Source organism: Coregonus lavaretus, assembly GCF_964263955.1.
Source record: "Coregonus lavaretus genome assembly, chromosome: 23".
NCBI classification, from domain to species: Eukaryota; Metazoa; Chordata; class Actinopteri; order Salmoniformes; family Salmonidae; genus Coregonus; species Coregonus lavaretus.
In genome coordinates, this window is record NC_140010.1 from 12,490,867 (window position 1) to 12,512,339 (window position 21,473).

The 21,473-nt window shown below is 46.1% G+C and overlaps 3 protein-coding genes across 5 annotated transcripts; 2 read left to right on the forward strand and 1 right to left on the reverse strand.

The window, feature by feature from the left end:
* Positions 1-363: 363 nt before the first annotated feature.
* LOC311150820 (guanine nucleotide-binding protein G(I)/G(S)/G(O) subunit gamma-5-like) lies at positions 364-1,587 on the forward strand. The gene is made up of 3 exons (XM_084188357.1): positions 364-506; positions 944-1,107; positions 1,314-1,587. The coding sequence occupies exons 1-2, from the start codon at positions 372-374 to the stop codon at positions 1,067-1,069; spliced, it is 261 nt and encodes an 86-aa protein (XP_084044483.1). The 5' UTR covers positions 364-371; the 3' UTR covers positions 1,070-1,107; positions 1,314-1,587.
* A 58-nt stretch (positions 1,588-1,645) lies between these two features.
* LOC311150819 (sterile alpha motif domain-containing protein 13-like) lies at positions 1,646-4,633 on the reverse strand. 3 transcript variants are annotated; one of them, XM_084188354.1, is made up of 5 exons: positions 4,572-4,633; positions 3,964-4,061; positions 3,169-3,211; positions 2,952-3,063; positions 1,646-2,842 (listed from the first exon to the last, which is right to left on the reverse strand). In XM_084188354.1, the coding sequence occupies exons 3-5, from the start codon at positions 3,204-3,206 to the stop codon at positions 2,693-2,695; spliced, it is 300 nt and encodes a 99-aa protein (XP_084044480.1). In that variant the 5' UTR covers positions 3,207-3,211; positions 3,964-4,061; positions 4,572-4,633; the 3' UTR covers positions 1,646-2,692. The 3 variants fall into 3 exon arrangements, with proteins under 3 accessions (XP_084044480.1, XP_084044481.1, XP_084044482.1); XM_084188355.1 differs by having other exon boundaries at positions 3,960-4,061; positions 4,572-4,611; XM_084188356.1 differs by lacking the exon at positions 3,964-4,061 and having other exon boundaries at positions 4,572-4,621.
* A 1,087-nt stretch (positions 4,634-5,720) lies between these two features.
* fuz (fuzzy planar cell polarity protein) lies at positions 5,721-7,061 on the forward strand (the record flags this gene model as incomplete). The annotated part of the gene is made up of 1 exon (XM_084188346.1): positions 5,721-7,061. One exon carries the CDS (start codon positions 5,721-5,723, stop codon positions 7,059-7,061), a length of 1,341 nt encoding a protein of 446 aa, XP_084044472.1.
* Between the last annotated feature and the right edge of the window lie 14,412 nt (positions 7,062-21,473).

The following is a 21,473-nucleotide window of genomic DNA, read 5'->3' on the forward strand; positions in this document are numbered from 1 at the left end:
GGGTGTGAATGCTTATGTAAATTAGATATTTCTGTATTTCATTGTCAATATGTTTGCAAACATTTCTAAAAACATGTTTTCACTTTCATTATGGGGTATTGTGTGTGTGTAGATGGGTGAGAGTAAAACATATATTTAATCAATTTTGAATGCAGGCTGTAACACAACAAAATGTGGAATAAGTCAAGGGGTGTGAATATTTTCTCGTGTTTATGTTCTACTTTAATTTATAGTATATTTTTACTACTGATCTTAATTACTGATTGCAAGAAAGGCGTTTCACTGTCCTTGTGCACGTGACAATATTTTGAAAGTTGAGTCGCGGTCGATTACTGAGCCACACTGCGACTGCGCAGTAGATTCAAAACCGGATGTGTGATCAACTATGCGATTTGTCTCCGCTTCTTTTCTACAAAATAGCAAAGATGTCTGGCTCATCAAATCTCGTTGCGATGAAGAAAGTTGTCCAGCAGCTGCGTTTTGAAGCGAGCATCAACAGAGTGAAGGTAATAATGTATTTCATACTCAAACATACTTGATAAACCTGCTTAGGGAAACTAGTCAGTTGGCATCAGTATCTAGCTAACAGTGGCTAATAGCTAGCTAAGGGCGTGGATCTAGGCACAGAAATTGTGATCTGGCCATGAAAACCTAATATTTTGCTAAATCATCTCCAATGGAATTGTTAGTTGTTGGTTTTAGAGGCTATTGGTCATTACTGAGTGTTGCCTACTGCCCTAGGATCATTCGCCCCAGCACTGCTGGCAGCAGCCAAAGCCTAATTTAAGGGTCTGTGTTCACACCTGATAGCTAATATTGGCAACACCCATTCAAGGAGGATATTGTAGGAGTCTTATAGCTAGCAATGAGTGCCATGTTACCCGTTGCAACAGGCAGACCTTTTTGTTCACAGCTATATTCCTGTATTATGGCATCTGTTCAGGTGTCCCAGGCAGCTGCAGACCTTCAGCAGTTCTGCATGCAGAATGCCCTCCAAGACCCCCTGCTCACCGGGGTCTCCTCCAGCACCAACCCCTTCAGACCACAGAAGGTGTGCTCCTTCTTGTGAGACAGACCCATAGGACAGACCAACCACAGCATTATTTGGTGAGTCTCCTCTCTTGTCAAAACAAAAACGTTATTTTCTGGTTTTGTGTACGTAGTCCTTCATTGGCCTGGAATCCAAACGGAATCAGTGAAAATAAATGATACAGAAACAGATTGTGTGGATTGCAGACTAGTATTTGGTTGCAATTCAGAGAAATGCATGTGTATTGAATGTGCTTATCTCACTGTCTGTTCCTGTCTTGCAGGCCTTCATTTTGATGCTACAGGGAAAAAGTTGACCTCAACACTGCTCCTCATTGCCCACGGCATTCCACTGCCACAGACTCTCATGAAGTGTAGAATAACATGTCAGGAAGACTTGCCATCTATTTTCAGCAAACTACCTTAGAGGAAATGATGAGGTTTATTTTTCATGGCACAGGGTGGTTTTCAAGTAAATTATTGTGCCTTTTCTATTTTATTCATCATTGATCTTGACTTTTTGTATTTAGAAATTAAAACATTCTTCTTTCTCTACTACATGATTGTATTTACTAATCGTTCTTGGGTCGGACTAATAGTGGTATCTCAAATCATTAAAGATGCAAGTTGTTTATTTCATAACAGAATGCAAACCGAGCACCTTAACAATACAAAGGGAAAGAGTACCACTTTTGATAAAAACATTCATATCCAAAACAATTTCTAAAAATACATCCTTTTAAGATGAAAGAATATGGTCTTAATATGGTAATTAAGGAAATCGAAGAACAATTATTAACCTATATTCCCCACCCCCACGTGCTTAAAGATGCAGTCCAGGATCTTAAGCACAACAAATTCGTAACATATGAAATGGATGACGTAGTACCCAAAACGGGGACCCGTTTTGGCTTGTAAGCACCACTTTCAAAACTACAGGCTGAAATTTAACAAAAGTTCCCGAAGTATCACTTTAACTAGATCATTGAAGTACATAATGCTTAAAGATACAGATTTGATCATGTAATATTCATAGTGGCTTATTAGGGAAAAAATTCACAGTGATGGAGGAACAGTAATTCTAAGACTATGGTGCAAACACGTACATTTCCTCCAACTAATTACCATGCAATCTTATCTGAAATCAAACTGTGTTCAAAAGTTTGTATATACTGAAAATATCAATAAGACAAGGTTAGGACATTTATCAGCAAGTCAGACATCTAGTGCACCTTTGCGTCCATATGAAAAGGACCATCCCCTAAATAAATCAATTCGGTTGAATTTGCTTCAGCAGCAAGCTTGATTAGAATATTTTATATTACAATGTACTTTGTAAGACCTGTAAAAAAATCATTTTTTATTCAAATAAAGGATTCAAGTCCTTGTTTACTTTCATAAACCAATACCATCACTCCGTTAACTAAAAACAGTATGATCACTGCCATGTCTTTGTAAATTAACTTCACGGCGCACACCATTTGGCATCGGTCATCACTTCAAGTAAAAGAACATTGACTTTGCATAAGGATGCAAATAAGTTTTCTAAGCACCATCATCCTCTGCTGTCCATAAACGTCTTCGGCCTGGTCTGTCCGTACAGCCTCTCACCCCTCCTCCATAGGTGACTGTCCTGTTGCACATGGAGGAGCATGGAGTGATGCTATGATGCATTAGCATTACTCTTCAGATGCTGGGTCTGGAGTGGCTTCACATGGTACTCGTAGATCTTCAGTGCTGGACCCAGTTTGATGGACAGGCCTGTTAGGACATCGTTCCGCGTCATCAGAAGCAGAGACTTTCCGTCGATTTCCTACGAAAAGAAGAAGGGATTGGGAAGCTCTGACCCACGAGAAAGAGAGAGAAGGAAGGAAGAATGTGCAACTTGCAAGGTTAGTAAATGATATGTTCTGTTCATTTACCTGGTCCTGGAAAGCAGTAGCCTGCTCTTGAAATCCTGCAGCTTTGAAATAGTTAACGACATCAGTAACTGCCCAGTCTGCAGGATCCGGCAGCTGGCCATTCTCCACCTTACTAGAAAGACGGAGCAGACAGGAGAATGGGTATAGGGACAAGGCAAAAGGGCATCAATCTTATCCCTCATCTATAGCCTCGGAGGGAAGAACACCCTCAACTTACGGCTTGGCTTCCACTGATCCATTGGTTTTGTTCTCCATTCCAGCTAGTAAAAGAAAAAGAACAGTTAGATTTGTAGAAAAGAGAAAACACAAGAATCTAATCCAAAACTAGATTAGGTTTATTAAATAAACCCAAGGTCTGTCATGAACTGAATACATTCACTACTTGCATGAAGTTTGTTCAATATAATAGGATGTGTTGAGAGGTTATCTGGAAATGGATAATTGGGTTTCTGAAACCTTCAACTACAGAGCATCTGATGTACTGAGTGTTGAATAGAGATGCCAGAGTTGATTTGGAACAAAACAATTCAATGATGCAATACTGACATGCATGAGTACTCAGTTGCTAAATAACATGGATGTGGAGAACTTGATACTGTTGAAATACTAGGGTAAAAATGCATAGACCATTTAATGATGCCCAAAAAGCAAACAGTCTTCAATGGATGATGGATATGGGCCATAGAGGGTATACATAACAAACATGGAGGATATGATCATCACTTCACAGTAGTGGGCACACTGGAATACAATGAGAGGTCTATGGATTCATTAGTTGTGGATTCTGCCCTGATCAAAAGCCATGGAACCCGTTGCACTCGGATGAGTCAATTTCAAAGACAGAGGAGCCATTTAAAGTCCCCTTATCTGCATTCTTAGAACTTCCCTATTCAGTGAACATCTTCTACATGACCATGTGGTTATATCATGAGCTGAGTAATCCAGAATTTACCCAAAAGCAATCTGGCTGTATTTGTGAAGCATTGTATATACTTTAGTATTAGCTACCTACAGTCTTGGATTTTCAGCAGTTTATCTTTGGAGGGCCAATTTCCACCAGAAACTTCACTCTCACAGTTCTAACTTTAGACACTGCATTTCATTCAGGACCTATGCACATCAGTGGAAAGAAAGATTGCGGATCGTGATGATATTGTGGACATTACAATATAATATTACAATGTGTAACATAAATCAGATGCAGCATGAAATATGCAGTAATTGAAGAATGTGTATTCATTACAATCTTGGAATAAGGAAAGCGTAATTCAGGCTACTTTATCTATTACTATAGCTTGCTACCTTAAATTATATTATTGACACCATTAACCTGAGCATGTCTTACTGACTTTAAATGTTGTTTTTTATCTCAATTCTAACATGTTATTCATTTTGCCAATAATTATGTGTTGCTAACACAGGGTTTCCCAAACTCGGTGCACGTTTTGGTTTTTGCCCTAGCACTACACAGCTGATTAAAATAATCAACTAATCATCAAGCTTTGATAATTTGAATCAGCTGTGTAGTGTTATGGCAAAAACCAAAACGTGCACCCCTTGGGGGTCCGAGTTTGCGAAACCCTGCGCTGTGTTCTGCTTCAGTCTATATTTGACACTTACCTTTTTATTGTTTATTAGTTGGCTTCGTTGATAGTTCTTCTGACAGCGTAAATGAATATCCTGTTTATTCACGAATGTCTGCTTGGCGCTGGGCCGTTTATTTGATCTATAAACCACCTAAACTGCTCAAACTAATTCAATTACTCTGTTCTTATGTTGAAAGGATCTGTGAGTCGGCATGCGCCGCCTAGACAAGACGCTCGTGAACAGGCACAACATTCTCGAACCTGACTGGCCAGTTCACGAGAGGCAAAGCCGGAAATAGGAAGAGGGATTATGCAGCCGTAAACACTGATCTGAAGTCAGTTTATTTTATTTATTCTCCAAGTGGTAAATTCGGATTGGGGTATGGTAAACTGATTTAAGATCTGCTTTAGAGACATCATCTGATTGATTGAATGAATGGATCATGTGAGAGCTGCCAGGGCCAGTTGCTGTGGAAACGTGAATGGAGTCAACTCGTTTCGTGATGGAAGCGATTCAGCAAAGAAAAAGTAAGAGGAAAAATACATTAGATAGCTTGCTAGCTATTTGCCGGCGACACGTTCACATGCGCCCTTTGGTAGAATAGCTAGCTAGCTACCAAGTTTATTTCGATAATTTTGTTCTGTTTATAGTGAAAATGTTATCACTAACGTTAGCTATGTTAGCTAGCTATGTTGCTATCTAGTTGACTTGCAAACAATGAAAAAAAATAGGTAGTATTTTGCTTGTTTGCTTAGTTATAGTAACTAGCTAAATGCTTAAAAGTTGTCTGCAAATACACATCTGCGACATGTTTGCATGACAAGTGATATATTGCCCCGTGTAGCTCAGTTGGTAGAGCATGGCGCTTGCAACGCCAGGGTTGTGGGTTCGATTCCCACGGGGGGCCAGTATAAAAAATAACAAAAATGTATGCACTCACTAACTGTAAGTCGGTCTGGATAAGAGCGTCTGCTAAATGACTAAAATGTAAATGTATATCTGCTTGTGTGCGTTCAGTAATTACTATCTGTTATATACATTCTTGTTGCAGGCAACTGCTCTTGTTTTCTTGCAAGTGTCCCATAACCATGGACTAGAGCTGAATCTTCTCCATCATTAAACCAGAGGGCCAGTCAGTGGACGGTTCAGGAGGACAGCGCCTAGCCTGGCCACCCAAGCCATATGATGCTCCAACAGGCAGGCTCTGCGCAGCTTCTCTGCCTCACTGCCAACAGCGGGGTTCCCCTCTTTACCCGGGGGGCTTCTAAGCAACTCCCCTTCTCCATCATCGGCTCCCTGAACGGTGTGCACATGTTCGGAGCGGGCCAGGGGGTGGTGCTGGCTGGCTGTGAGACTGACCGTGGAGGCCGGGTGGTGTGGAAGGTGTTTCAGGACAGCGTGATGCTCATAGCGGTGAGCAGCGGTGGGCAGGCCCAGCAGGGAGGTGGTGGTGCAGGAGAAGGAGACCTCCACTTGCGGCGCTTGCTGGAGAACGTGTGGAACTGCATGGTGCTGGTGCTGGGGCAGGACGAACTGGCCAGTTTGAGGAACGTGGAGCGGCTGAAGAGGGACCTGCGCTCCTGCTACCGCCTCATCGACCAGCTCCTGGAGGGGGGACAAGGACAGGAGGGCACTATGGGGGACCTGACGCATTGCGCCGACTGCCTACTGCCCCCCAACCCCACCCTGCTTCAGGAGGGCCTGGACGGCTTTACCCAGGCTGCAGATAGCGAGTTTGGCTGCCTGATGGTCCACGGACGGATAGCCACCGCCACTGACAAATGGTGGCGTCTGGCGCCACAGGAAGTGGTTCTCCTATCCTCTCTGGCCCGCTCTCTCTCCCTCTCAGGCTCTGCATCCTGTGACACCCCTGTCTTCCTGCCCCAGGGCAGCCCCACTGTGGCCCATCGCCTGCTCCGCTTTCAGCTGCTCCCGGGGGCGGTCGTGTGCGTGCTGTGCGGCCCCAGTCCCACCCTGCACAGGGCTGAGAGTGAGCTGGTGGGATGTTTCTGGTCTCCTCTACTGGAGGCCCTGAGAGGCAGCCTGGCCGTGGGGGAGCGCTGCCTGCCAGGCTCTGTGATCCTCCGCCCTGATGTCCTGGCTCTGCTGCTCATCAACAGAGAGTCCCGTCGCTCTGTCTCCTGTGTGAAAGGTATCGTTACTAACCCCAACCCTCCTCCCAGTGATCCACCTCTGCCCTCCAAGGCACGCTGCTGGGAGCTGCTCAGGCTCTTCTACACTTTCACCACCACTCGCTACTTCCCTCTGGAGGAGACCCAGGCCCCGCCCCTGACCCCAGGGGAGAAGGCCCAACGTGGGGACTCCCTCCGGGAGGACTTTGCCCTGGGCTTCTCTCACCAGCCGCTGCAGTGCTACCTGGTGACTGAGGAGTGTAAGTGTTTTGGCCTGCAGACTGCCCAGCACCAGCTCTACTTGCTCACCCCTCTCTCAGTGCCTACCTTCGCCCTACGCTCCGTGGCTACACAGACCCTCGCCGCCATCACTTCAGCCACAGGATTTTAGGGCAGCTTTTATAATGGACATGGGCACATTGCTGTGAAACCTAGGGATAGTGTGACACTGTTCACTATATGTACCACTTTCATCATGGCCAGCCATTATGAAGCAAGGAATGCTCCTTTTACCTCAATTTGATACTCCAGAATATTATCCTGTGTGTGTGTGTGTGTGTGTGTGTGTGTGTGTGTGTGTGTGTGTGTGTGTACTTTTTATTTTTTTCTAGAACAGGGGTATTCAACCTTGGGTTCGCAGCCCCCCTAGGGGTCCACAGAGCTGCTGCAGGTGGTGCACGGCGTTACTGCAGGGGGTCCGCATATATACTGAATAAAAATATAAACGCAACAATTTAAAAGATTTTACTGAATTACAGTTCATATAACATTTACATACATTTACGTCATTTAGCAGACGCTCTTATCCAGAGCGACTTACAAATTGGTGCATTCACCTTATAGCCAGTGGGATAACCACTTTACAATGTGTTTTTTTTCCTTTTTTGGGGGGGGGGGTGGGTTGGGGTAAGGGAGGGGTAGAAGGATTACTTTATCCTATCCCAAGTATTCCTTAAAGAGGTGGGGTTTCAAATGTCTCCGGAAGGTGGTGAGTGACTCCGCTGTCCTGGCGTCGTGAGGGAGCTTGTTCCACCATTGGGGTGCCAGAGCAGCGAACAGTTTTGACTGGGCTGAGCGGGAACTATGCTTCCGCAGAGGAAGGGGAGCCAGCAGGCCAGAAGTGGATGAACGCAATGCCCTCGTTTGGGTGTAGGTACTGATCAGAGCCTGAAGGTACGGAGGTGCCGTTCCCCTCACAGCTCCATAGGCAAGCACCATGGTCTTGTAACAGATGCGAGCTTCAACTGGAAGCCAGTGGAGTGTGCGGAGGAGGGGGGTGACGTGAGAGAACTTGGGAAGGTTGAACACCAGACGAGCTGCGGCATTCTGGATGAGTTGTAGGGGTTTAATGGCACAGGCAGGGAGCTCAGCCAACAGCGAGTTGCAGTAATCCAGACGGGAGATGACAAGTGCCTGGATTAGGACCTGTGCCACTTCCTGTGTAAGGCAGGGTCGTACTCTCCGAATGTTGTAGAGCATGAACCTACAGGATCGGGTCACCGCCTTGATGTTAGCGGAGAACGACAGGGTGTTGTCCAGGGTCACGCCAAGGCTCTTCGCACTCTGGGAGGAGGACACAACGGAGTTGTCAACCGTGATGGCGAGATCATGGAACAGGCAGTCCTTCCCCGGGAGGAAGAGCAGCTCCGTCTTGCCAAGGTTCAGCTTGAGGTGGTGATCCGTCATCCATACTGATATGTCTGCCAGACATGCAGAGATGCGATTCGCCACCTGGTTATCAGAAGTGGGAATGGAGAAAATTAGTTGTGTGTCGTCAGCGTAGCAATGATAGGAGAGGCCATGTGAGGATATTACATTTTACATTTACATTTTAGTCATTTAGCAGACGCTCTTATCCAGAGCGACTTACAGTTAGTGAATACATCTTTTTTATTATTTTTATTTTTTTTATACTGGCCCCCCGTGGGAATCAAACCCACAACCCTGGCGTTGCAAACGCCATGCTCTATCAACTGAGCTACATCCCTGCCGGCCATTCCCTCCCCTACCCTGGACGACGCTGGGCCAATTGTGCGCCGCCCATGAGTCTCCCGGTCGCGGCCGGCTGCGACAGAGCCTGGATTCGAACCAGGATCTCTAGTGGCACAGTTAACACTGCGATGCAGTGCCTTAGACCACTGCGCCACTCAGGATATGACAGAGCCAAGTGACTTGGTGTATAGCGAGAATAGGAGAGGGCCTAGAACTGAGCCCTGGGGGACACCAGAGGTGAGAGCACGTGGTGCGGAGACAGCTTCTCGCCACACCACTTGGTAGGAGCGACCGGTCAGGTAGGACGCAATCCAAGAGTGAGCCGCGCCGGAGATGCCAAGCTTGGAGAGGGTGGAGAGGAGGATCTGATGGTTCACAGTATCAAAGGCAGCAGACAGGTCTAGAAGGACAAGAGCAGAGGAGAGAGAGTTAGCTTTAGCAGTGCGGAGAGCCTCCGTGACACAGAGAGGAGCAGTCTCAGTTGAATGACCAGTCTTGAAACCTGACTGGTTTGGATCAAGAAGGTCATTCTGAGAGCGATAGCAAGAGAGTTGGCTAAAGACGGCACGCTCAATAGTTTTGGAGAGAAAAGAAAGAAGGGATACTGGTCTGTAGTTGTTGACATCAGAGGGATCGAGTGTTGGTTTTTTGAGAAGGGGTGCAACTCTCGCTCTCTTGAAGACGGAAGGGACATAGCCAGCGGTCAAGGATGAGTTGATCAGCGAGGTGAGGTAGGGGAGAAGGTCACCGGAGATGGTCTGGAGAAGAGAGGAGGGGATAGGGTCAAGCGGGCAGGTTGTTGGGCGGCCTGCAGTCACAAGTCGCAAGATTTTATCTGGAGAGAGAGGGGAGAAAGAAGTCAAAGCATAGGGTAGGGCAGTGTGATCAGGACCAGCAGTGTCATTTGACTTAACAAACGAGGATCGGATGTCGTCAACCTTGTTTTCAAAGTGGTTGACGAAGTCATCCACAGAGAGGGAGGAGGGGAGAGGATTCAGCAGGGAGGAGAATGTGGCAAAGAGCTTCCTAGGGTTAGAGGCAGATGTTTGGAATTTAGCGTGGTAGAAACTGGCCTTAGCAGCAGAAAAAGATGAAGAAAATGTAGAGAGGAGGGAGTGAAAAGATGCCAGGTCCGCAGGGAGTCTAGTTTTCTTCCATTTCCGCTCAGCTGCTCGGAGCTCTGTTCTGTGAGCTCGCAATGAGTCATCAAGCCACGGAGCTGGAGGGGAGGAACGAGCCGGCCGGGAGGATAGGGGACATAGAGAGTCAAAGGATGCAGAAAGGGAGGAGAGGAGGGTTGAGGAGGCAGAATCAGGAGATTGGAGGGAGAAGGATTGAGTAGAGGGAAGAGATGATAGGATGGAAGAGGAGAGAGTAGCGGGAGAGAGAGCGAAGGTTGCGATGGCGCATTACCATCTGTGTAGGGGCAGAGTGAGTAGTGTTGGAGGAGAGCGAGAGAGAAAAGGATACAAAGTAGTGGTCGGAGACATGGAGGGGAGTTGCAGTGAGATTAGTAGAAGAACAGCATCTAGTAAAGATGAGGTCAAGCGTATTGCCTGCCTTGTGAGTAGGGGGGGACGGTGAGAGGGTGAGGTCAAAAGAGGAGAGGAGTGGAAAGAAGGAGGCAGAGAGAAATGAGTCAAATGTAGACGTAGGGAGGTTGAAATCCCCCAGAACTGTGAGGGGTGAGCCATCCTCAGGAAAGGAACTTATCAAGGCGTCAAGCTCATTGATGAACTATCCAAGGGAACCTGGAGGGCGATAGATGACAAGGATATTAAGCTTAAATGGGCTAGTGACTGTGACAGCATGGAATTCAAATGAGGAGATAGACAGATGGGTTAGGGGAAAAATTGAGAATGTCCACTTGGGAGAGATGAGGATTCCTGTGCCACCACCCCGCTGACCAGATGCTCTCGGGGTATGCGAGAACACATGGTCAGACGAGGAGAGAGCAGTAGGAGTAGCAGTGTTTTCAGTGGTAATCCATGTTTCCGTCAGCGCCAAGAAGTCGAGGGACTGGAGGGTAGCATAGGCTGGGATGAAGTCTGCCTTGTTGGCAGCAGAACGGCAGTTCCAGAGGCTGCCTGAGACCTGGAACTCCAGGTGTGTGGTGCGTGCAGGGACCACCAGGTTAGAGAGGCAGCAGCCACGCGGTGTGAGGCGTTTGTGTAGCCTGTGCGGAGAGGAGAGAACAGGGATAGGCAGAGGCATAGTTGACAGGCTGCAGCAAATGGCTACAATAATGCAGAGGAGATCGGAATGAAATGAACTAAACATCTGGGATACAGATATGCATCTGTTGGTCACAGATACCCCCAAAAAATGGGCCTCACAATGGGCTTCAGGATCTCGTCACGGAATCTCTGTGCATTCAAATTGCCATCGATAAAATGAAATTGTGTTCGTTGTCCGTAGCTTATGCCTGCCCATACCAAAACCCCACCGCCACCATGGGGCACTCTGTTCACAAAGTTGGCATCAGCAAACCGCTCGCCCATACGACGCCATACATGTGGTTGTGAGGCCGGTTGGGCGTACTGCAAAATTCAATTGCTCTGGTGGACATGCCTGCAGTCAGCATGCCAATTGCACGCTCCCTCAAAACTTGATACATCTGTGGCATTGTGTTGTGTGACTACAGCACATTTTAGTGGCCATTTATTGTCCCCAGCACAAGGTGTACCTGTGTAATGATCATGCTGTTCAAATATAATTGTATTTGTCACATGCGCCGAATACAACAGGTGTAGACCTTACTGTGAAATGTTTACTAACAGGCCCTTAACCAACAATGCAGTTTTAAGAAAAATAAGAGTTAATTTATTTAGTAAATATTTTCTTAAAACAGTTCTAAAAAGAACACAATAAAATAACAATCACGAGGCTATATACAGGGGGTACCGGTACCGAGACAATGTGCGGGGGTACAGGTTAGTCGAGGTAATTGAGGTAAAGTGACTGCATAGATAATAAACAGCGAGTAGCAGCAGCGTCTCTGCCCAGTCATGTGAAATCCATAGATTCGGCCCTAATGAATTTATTGCAATTGACAGATTTCCTTATATGAACTGTAACTCAGCAAAATCATTGAAATTGTTGCATGTTGTGTTTATATTTTTGTTCAGTCAGTGTGTGTGTGTGTACAGTGCCTTGCAAAAGTATTCACCCCCCTTGGCGTTTTTCCTATATTGTTTCATTACAACCTGTAATTTAAATAGATTTTTATTTGGATTTCATGTAATGGACATACACAAAATAGTCCAAATTGGTGAAGTGAAATGAAAAAAATAACTTGTTTCAAAGAATTCTAAAAAATAAATAACGGAAAAGTGGTGCGTGCATATGTATTCACCCCCTTTGCTATGAAGCCCCTAAATAAGATCTGGCGCAACCAATTACCTTCAGAAGTCACATAATGAGTTAATAGTGTCCACCTGTGTGCAATCTAAGTGTCACATGATCTCAGTATATATACACCTGTTCTGAAAGGCCCCAGAGTCAACAACACCACTAAGCAAGGGGCACCATGAAGACCAAGGAGCTCTCCAAACAGATCAAGGACAAAGTTGTGGAGAAGTACAGATCAGGGTTGGGTTATAAAAAAATATCTGAAACTTTGAACATCCCACAGAGCACCATTAAATCCATTATTAAAAAATGGAAAGAATATGGCATCACAACAAACCTGCCAAGAGAGGGGCCGCCCACCAAAACTCACGGACCAGGCAAGGAGGGCATTAATCAGAGAGGCAACAAAGAGACCAAATATAACCCTGAAGGAGCTGCAAAGCTCCACAGCGGAGATTGGAGTATCTGTCCATAGGACCACTTTAAGCCGTACACTCCACAGAGCTGGGCTTTACGGAAGAGTGTCCAGAAAAAAGCCATTGCTTAAAGAAAAGAATAAGCAAACACGTTTGGTGTTCGCCAAAAGGCATGTGGGAGACTCCCCAAACATATGGAAGAAGGTACTCTGGTCAGATGAGACTAAAATGGAGCTTTTTGGCCATCAAGGAAAATGTCTGCCGCAAACCCAACACCTCTCATCACCCCGAGAACACCATCCCCACAGTGAAGCATGGTGGTGGCAGCATCATGCTGTGGGGATGTTTTTCATCGGCAGGGACTGGGAAACTGGTCAGAATTGAAGGAATGATGGATGGCGCTAAATACAGGGAAATTCTTGAGGGAAACCTGTTTCAGTCTTCCAGAGATTTGAGACTGGGACGGAGGTTCACCTTCCAGCAGGACAATGACCCTAAGCATACTACTAAAGCAACACTCAAGTGGTTTAAGGGGAAACATTTAAATGTCTTGGATTGGCCTAGTCAAAGCCCAGACCTCAATCCAATTGAAAATCTGTGGTATGACTTAAAGATTGCTGTACACCAGCGGAACCCATCCAACTTGAAGGAGATGGAGCAGTTTTGCCTTGAAGAATGGGCAAAAATCCCAGTGGCTGGATGTGCCAAGCTTATAGAGACATACCCCAACAGACTTGCAGCTGTAATTGCTGCAAAAGGTGGCTCTACAAAGTATTGACTTTGGGGGTTGAATAGTTATACACGCTCAAGTTTTCAGTTTCTTTGTATTTTTCTTGTTTGTTTCACAAAAAAATATATTTTGTATCTTCAAATTGGTAGGCATGTTGTGTAAATCAAATGATACAAACCCCCCAAAAATCCATTTTAATTCCAGGTTGTAAGGCAACAAAATGGGAAAAATGCCAAGGGGGGTGAATACTTTCGCAAGCCACTGTATGTATGTATGTATGTAATTTATGTGTGTGTGTGTAATATATATATATATATATATACACACACACACACACACACACACACACACACTACCGGTCAAAAGTTTTAGAACACCTACTCATTCAAGGGTTTGTCTTTGTTTTTACTATTTTCTACATTGTAGAATAATAGTGAAGACATCAAAACTATAAAATAACACATATGGAATCATGTAGTAACCAAAAAAGTGTTAAACAAATCAAAATATATGTTATATTTGAGATTCTTCACATAGCCACCCTTTGCCTTGATGACAGGTTTGCACACTCTTGGCAAAATAATAAACTATCTACAAAATCTATTCATTTTTAAAACATGATGGGGGTCGCCGGTTTGCCTGGGAGGAAGTCGTTGGGCAAGAAAAGGTTGTTTCCTCTCACCGGCTCCTATACTTGACTACAGAAGTGCTGTTGGAGGACCAAGGGAAAGTGTTCAGCTGACCAGGTCAAACATACCAGCAATGCGGGTTACGCAGGAACATGTCCTAATGGTTTTTGGAGTAGATGCAGAACCACTGTGTATGTTGTTTATCAACATGTCAAGTGCTTGAAACCTAAGTGCTGTTACTGTCTATTTTCTTATGATCATAAATATTTTGTGTTTCAAAAACTCTGTTTCGATTGAGTTACTGCTGATAGAGATTATGGGAATTTTTGACTGTTTTTATACATCTATGTGGATGAATAAGGGATCTACTTTTGAGTTGTCTATTGCATTATTTATTTGTGTGCAATAGTGATAAATGCTTATAACATGGCTAAGGTTGCCTCCTACTGGTAAGAGAAAACATCTTGGTGTTGACCGTGTGAGAAACCAGGACAGTCCACAATCCTGGGTAAGTGTTTTTGCATGGAAAACCTTAGCCATTTTGGGTGATTGACTATTCTTAGACTTCCTATTGATGTTGAAAGTATCCATGGGAGTCTCTCTGAGACGGTGTGAAAGAGGTTTTAGATAACTGAAACGGTCTGGTGTAGGAATCTAAAATGAATGTGCAGCTAATTCTTAATCAAACTTTATCAGTTCCTCAGGTGTGCCAAAATCAAGTCAGGATCAAATAGTTGGAACATCTGGCCCTACTTTTCACAAAATAGTTGATGGTATGTCCTAACTGTTTACTTCAGCTGCAACACTTTCAGCCATCGCTGATACAATGATGACCGCATAGTTCAGTAGATTAACCATGAAGGTTTTCCCCTGCTCTTCCTGATTCCATTTTCTGTTCACTTCAGGCATGGATGAATGGGATGATGACTGAACCTCTGGTTCTTGATGGCAAAATCTCATCATGCCGCAAGAAGGAAACAAATCAAAGTAAGCACTTGAGCCACACTGCTTTTACGTTTCAATAGCTGGTGATAAAAAGATTATGCAATATGAGTACATTGATTATACTCCAACCGTTCCAGTTATTTCTAAAGCTTCAATGGTATGAACTTTCATATCTGCCTTGCTGTGTACTGCTCTGAACCCTTTTCTTGTTTCCATTCAATGTACCTAGTGTCAAAGGCCCAGATGAGTTTACAATAAATTCTTATAAACTGAGAAGGTATGTTATTTTTCTTGTATGTGTACAGAGGAACTGAGGAAGGGGCTATTCAGTATCTGCCACCAGCATATTGAGTCATTATCTCTGAAGCTTTACTTGGTTCATATGACCCATGGTTACATCTGTTAGAGATACCCTATAGTTGCGGTCACACACATTCACACACTCTGCATATTTACATTTTAGTCATTTAGCAGACGCTCTTATCGAGAGCGACTTACAGTTAGTTAGTGCATTAATCTTAAAATAGCTAGGTGAGACAACTACATCTGTTATTTTTCCTCAATAATGTAGCTATCAGCAAAGCCAGTGCTAGTAGGAAAAAGTTCACGAAAGAGACTTGTGTGCAGACACTTGAACTGGAGTACATAAAGGCCCTAGTGGAAATGAGGTAAATGATTTTATTGACCTGATCAAAGTTATGTAGAGGTGAAAATATATTATTGAGAGGACTTTGATTGGGAGGAATAAAACTAATTTTTCCCAAGATGGTAAGCCTATGTAGATAAAAATTATGTTGTGGTGGAGTAATTTGGACTTTATCACTATAGTGAGCAGGGTGCTGAGCAATACTAGGACAAAAGAAACCATTAACATTGTATGCAGACGGTAGCAGGTAATAACTCTATCGTAACATTAGTTAATGATCATATGTTATCCAAAGTTATATAACAACCATTGGGGACAGAGATCAAGCCATTGAGGGAAAGACGAACAGCAAAGCAGGAAAATTGTCTTTAAATAAATCCCCCTGTCTGTAGTGGGTGATTAGGACGGAGTCAGGCACAGGAGGTGGGAATCACAAAATATGGTTTATTAGTCCAATACAGCAGTTTGCAGCAATGCGTAAACCAAATACAGTGCGCCTTAAATGCGTACTGGGAAAACAAAACACGGGTGAATATCCCTGCGATAAAAGCACATAATGATCAACCAAGCTAGCGACACCTCCACATGGAAACAATAACACACAAAGACATGGGGAGCAGAAGGAATACTTATACAGAGACTGATGAGGGGATATGAACCAGGTGTGTGTGAAAACAAGACGAAACAAATGGAATGATGAAAAGAGGAGCGTCAGTGGCTAGAAGGCCGGTGACGATGAACGCCAAAGCCTGCCCGAACAAGGAGAGGAGGCAGCGTCGGAGGACAGTACCCCCACCCCCGACACTGGCCTCGGGGACGGCCAGGAGGACGTGGATCAGGGCGATCCGAATGGCAGCGGTGGAAATCGAGGACATCCTTCACCGGGACCCAGCACCGCTTGAGGTACTGAAGGCCCCCCACCCGACGCCTCGAATCCAGGATGGAACGGACGGAGTACGCTGGTGCCCCCTCGATGTCCAGAGGGGGCGGAGAGACCTCCCGCACCTCAGACTCCTGGAGCGGACCAGCCACCACCGGCCTGAGGAGAGACACATGAAACGAGGGGTTAATACGGTAATCAGGAGGGAGCAGCAACCTATACGTAACTTCGTTCACTCTCCTCAGGACTTTGAATGGCCCCACAAACCGCAGGCTCAGCTTCCGGCAGGGCAGGCGGAGGGGCAGGTTCCGGTTCGAGAGCCAGACCCGAACACCCGGTACAAAGACCGGGGCTTCACTGCGGTGGCGGTCAGCTTTGGCCTTCTGGAGGTGGACGTGGGCGGCGTTCCACGTCTCCTCCGCGCACCGAAACCAGTCGTCCACTGCAGGAGCTGCGGTCTGGCTCTGATGCCACATGCCAGGACCGGCTGATACCCTAAAACACATTGAAATGGTGACAGGTTAGTGGAGGAGTGGCAAAGAAAGTTCTGGGCATATTCGGCCCATGGCAAGAACACCGACCACTCCCCCGGCCGGTCCTGGCAGTAGGACTGCGGGAACCTACCCATATCCTGATTCACCCGTTCCACCTGCCCATTAGATTCGGGGTGAAACCCAGAGGTCAGGCTGACCGAGACCCCTAGACATTCCATGAACGCTTTCCAGACCCTAGACGTAAACTGGGGACCCTGGTCAGACGCTATGTCCTCTGGCACCCCGTAGTGCCGGAAGACGTGAGTAAACAGGGCTTCCACAGTTTGCAGGGTCGTGGGGAGACCGGGCAGAGGAAGGAGGCGGCAGGCTTTAGAGAAGCGGTCCACAATGACCGGGATGGTGGTGTTACCCTGAGAGAGGGGAAGATCAGTTAGAAAATCAATCAATAAATTGGACCATGGCTGTTGTGGAACTGGTAAGGGATGTAACTTGCCCACTGGAAGGTGCCTTACTCTGGGCGCACACCGAGCAGGAGGAGACATACACCCTCACGTCCTTAGCCAAGGAAGGCCACCAGTACTTCCCGGTCAGGCAGCGCACTGTATGGCCGATGCCTGGGTGACCAGAGGAGGGGGACGTGTGTGCCCAATAGACAAGACGATCACGGACACTAGACGGCATGTACCGAAGCCCAGCTGGGCACTGAGGTGGAGATGGCTCAGTGCGTAACGCCCGCTCTATGTCCGCGTCCACCGCCTACACCACTGGCGCCACAATGCAGGAGGCCGGGAGTATGGGGGTGTTGTCAAATCAAATCAAATGTTATTTGCCACATGCGCCAAATACAACAGGTGTAGACATTACAGTGAAATGCAGTTTTTTAAAGAAAAAAATAAGTGTTAAGTAAAAAACGGTGGGCCTCTCCTCTGTGTCGTACAGCCGTGACAGTGCGTCTGCCTTCACGTTCTTAGTGCCTGGTATATAGGACAGCGTGAAATCAAACCGGGTGAAGAACAAGGCCCACCTGGCCTGGCGAGGGTCCAGCCTCCTCGCTGCCTGGATGTATTCCAGGTTACGGTGGTCAGTCCAGACGAGGAAAGGGTGTTTAGCCCCCTCGAGCCAGTGCCTCCACGCTGTCAGGGCTCTGACAACAGCCAACAGCTCCCGATCACCAACGTCATAGTTCTGCTCCCCCGGGCTGAGTTTCTTCAAGAAGAAGGCACAGGGGCGGAGCTTGGGTGGCCTACCCGAGCGTTGGGATAGGACAGCGCCTACCACTACCTCGGACGCGTCCACCTCCACTACGAACGGCAATGATGGATCGGAATGGGCCAGTACCGGGGCTGAGGTGAACAGAGCCCTCAGGTTACTGAAAGCCCTGTCAGACTCAGCAGACCAGCGGAGCTGGGACGGCCCACACTTCAACAGAGAGGTGATGGGGGCTGCAACCATGCCAAAGCCCCGGATAAACCTCCGATAGTAATTGGCAAAGCCAATGAAGCGCTGCACCTTCCGCGTAGCGGAATACACCAGGATGTCATCGATGTAGACCACCACACTGTGACCAAGCATGTCCCGAAACACCTCGATCACAAAGGACAGGAAGACTGATGGAGCATTCATCAACCAGTACGGCATCACCAGGTATTCATAATTCCCCGTGGTTGTGCTAAATGCTGTCTTCCATTCGTCCCCTTCCCGGACACGCACCAGGTTGTACGCACTCCTGAGATCTAATTTTGTGAAGAAGCGTGCCCCATGCATTGATTAGATCACAGAGGAAATGAGGGGTAGAGGGTAACTATAGCGAATGGTAGTTTTATTAAGTGCACTGTAATAAATGCAAGGGCGCAGACCCCCGTCTTTCTTCTTCACGAAAAAGAAACTCGAGGAGGCGGGTGAAGTGGAGGGACGTATGAACCCCTGACGCAGGGACTCGGAGACATATGTCTCCATAGCCTCCGTTTCAGCCTGCGACAGGGGATATACATGACACCTGGGTGGCACAGCGTCTAACCGGAGGTTTATCGCGCAATCCCCCGCCCCATAATTTGGTCGCCTGCGTTTTGGAAAAAGCGTGCACCAAATTGAGGTATTTGGGGGGAATGCGCACGTTGGAGGCATTGTCTGGACTTTCCACCGTGGTCGCATCAACGGAAACAGCTAGACACCTACCCTGACACTCTCGCGACCACCCTGTGAGAACCCTCTGTGGCCATGAAAAGGTGGGGTCGTGTAGTGCTAGCCAGGGAAGGCCCAACACAACAGGGAAATCATGGGATTCAATAATATGAAAGGTGATTTGCTCAAAATGGGTCTCCTGCGTAATCATAGTGTCTGGTGCTGTAACCTCCCTAACAAAACCTGACCCTAATGGTCGACTGTCAAGTGCTTTGATGAGCAATGGAATGGACAGGGGAACCAATGTCATACGTAAAGTGAGGGGAAAAAGTATTTGATCCCCTGCTGATTTTGTACGTTTGCCCACTGACAATGACATGATCAGTCTATAATTTTAATGGTAGGTTTATTTGAACAGTGAGAGACAGAATAACAACAACAAAATCCAGAAAAATGCATGTCAAAAATGTTATAAATTGATTTGCATTTTAATGAGGGAAATAAGTATTTGACCCCCTCTCAATGAGAAAGATTTCTGGCTCCCAGGTGTCTTTTATACAGGTAACAAGCTGAGATTAGGAGCACACTCTTAAAGGGAGTGCTCCTAATATCAGCTTGTTACCTGTATAAAAGACACCTGTCCACAGAAGCAATCAATCAATCAGATTCCAAACTCTCCACCATGGCCAAGACCAAAGAGCTCTCCAAGGATGTCAGGGACAAGATTGTAGACCTACACAAGGCTGGAATGGGCTACAAGACCATCGCCAAGCAGCTTGGTGAGAAGGTGACAACAGTTGGTGCGATTATTCGCAAATGGAAGAAACACAAAAGCACTGTCAATCTCCATCGGCCTGGGGCTCAATGCAAGATCTCACCTTGTGGAGTTGCAATGATCATGAGAACGGTGAGGAATCAGCCCAGAACTACACGGGAGGATCTTGTCAATGATCTCAAGGCAGCTGGGACCATAGTCACCAATAAAACAATGGTAACACACTACGCTGTGAAGGACTGAAATCCTGCAGTGCCCGCAAGGTCCCCCTGCTCAAGAAAGCACATATACATGCCCGTCTGAAGTTTGCCAATGAACATCTGAATGATTCAGAGGAGAACTGTGTGAAAGTGTTGTGGCCAGATGAGACCAAAATCGAGCTCTTTGGCATGAACTGAACTCGCCGTGTTTGGAGGAGGAGGAATACTGCCTATGACCCCAAGAACACCATCCCCACCGTCAAACATGGAGGTGGAAACATTATGCTTTGGGGGTGTTTTTCTGCTAAGGGGACAGGACAACTTCACCGCATCAAAGGGACGATGGACGGGGCCATGTACCGTCAAATCTTGGGTGAGAACCTCCTCCCCTCAGCCAGGGCATTGAAAATGGGTCGTGGATGGGTATTCCAGCATGACAATGACCCAAAACACACGGCCAAGGCAACAAAGGAGTGGCTCAAGAAGAAGCACATTAAGGTCCTGGAGTGGCCTAGCCAGTCTCCAGACCTTAATCCCATAGAAAATCTGTGGAGGGAGCTGAAGGTTCGAGTTGCCAAATGTCAGCCTCGAAACCTGAATGACTTGGAGAAGATCTGCAAAGAGGAGTGGGACAAAATGACAAAATCCCTCCTGAGATGTGTGCAAACCTGGTGGCCAACTACAAGAAACGTCTGACCTCTGTGATTGCCAACAAGGGTTTTGCCACCAAGTACTAAGTCATGTTTTGCAGAGGGGTCAAATACTTATTTCCCTCATTAAAATGCAAATCAATTTATAACATTTTTGACATGCATTTTTCTGGATTTTGTTGTTGTTATTCTGTATCTCACTGTTCAAATAAACCTACCATTAAAATGATAGACTGATTATTTCTTTGTCAGTGGGCAAACATACAAAATCAGCAGGGGATCAAATACATTTTTCCCTCACTGTACAGTATGAAGGGGGATATGGAGAGCAAAGTGTTTGAATTGTGCAATACATTGTGCAATAATAAAGGTGTGTGTGTGTGTGTGTGTGTGTGTGTGTGTGTGTGTGTGTGTGTGTGTGTGTGTGTGTGTGTGTGTGTGTGTGCATGGGCGCGTGTTGCAGAAGGACAGATGCTGTGTTTCCTCAGCAGATAGACAGGTTTGTTTGACAGCTGATATGTGACCCTATTCCTCTTTCAGGTCTGACCTTGTTCCTACACATTCCCAGAATACCACTGGCCTCACGTAACTGGACTCTGGGGGCTCAGAAAGGAAGCCCATCTTAATACAGAACTAAATAACTTTGACTAAATTATGTCCCTTATCAGTCGAATAAGACCACTTTGATACTTGAAACTTTGTCTGACAATGGTTGATCCTGTTCTTTGAGTGAAATCTGTCCACACTGTGGCAATGGAAATCTCCTATCCACTGTCACCATGCTCATCAACCCAATTATGTAATTACGAATATTGCACTGGGGGTAAGGCCTACTGAAAGTAGGCTATATGAATAGTTATTTAGGAATGTTATATCATTTGAAAGTATTATTTATGTTTAAGAACTATCAGCTATAAATAAAGCAACATCTACCACAGTCATTCACACTAAAACTTTACTAGCCTAGTGTGGAG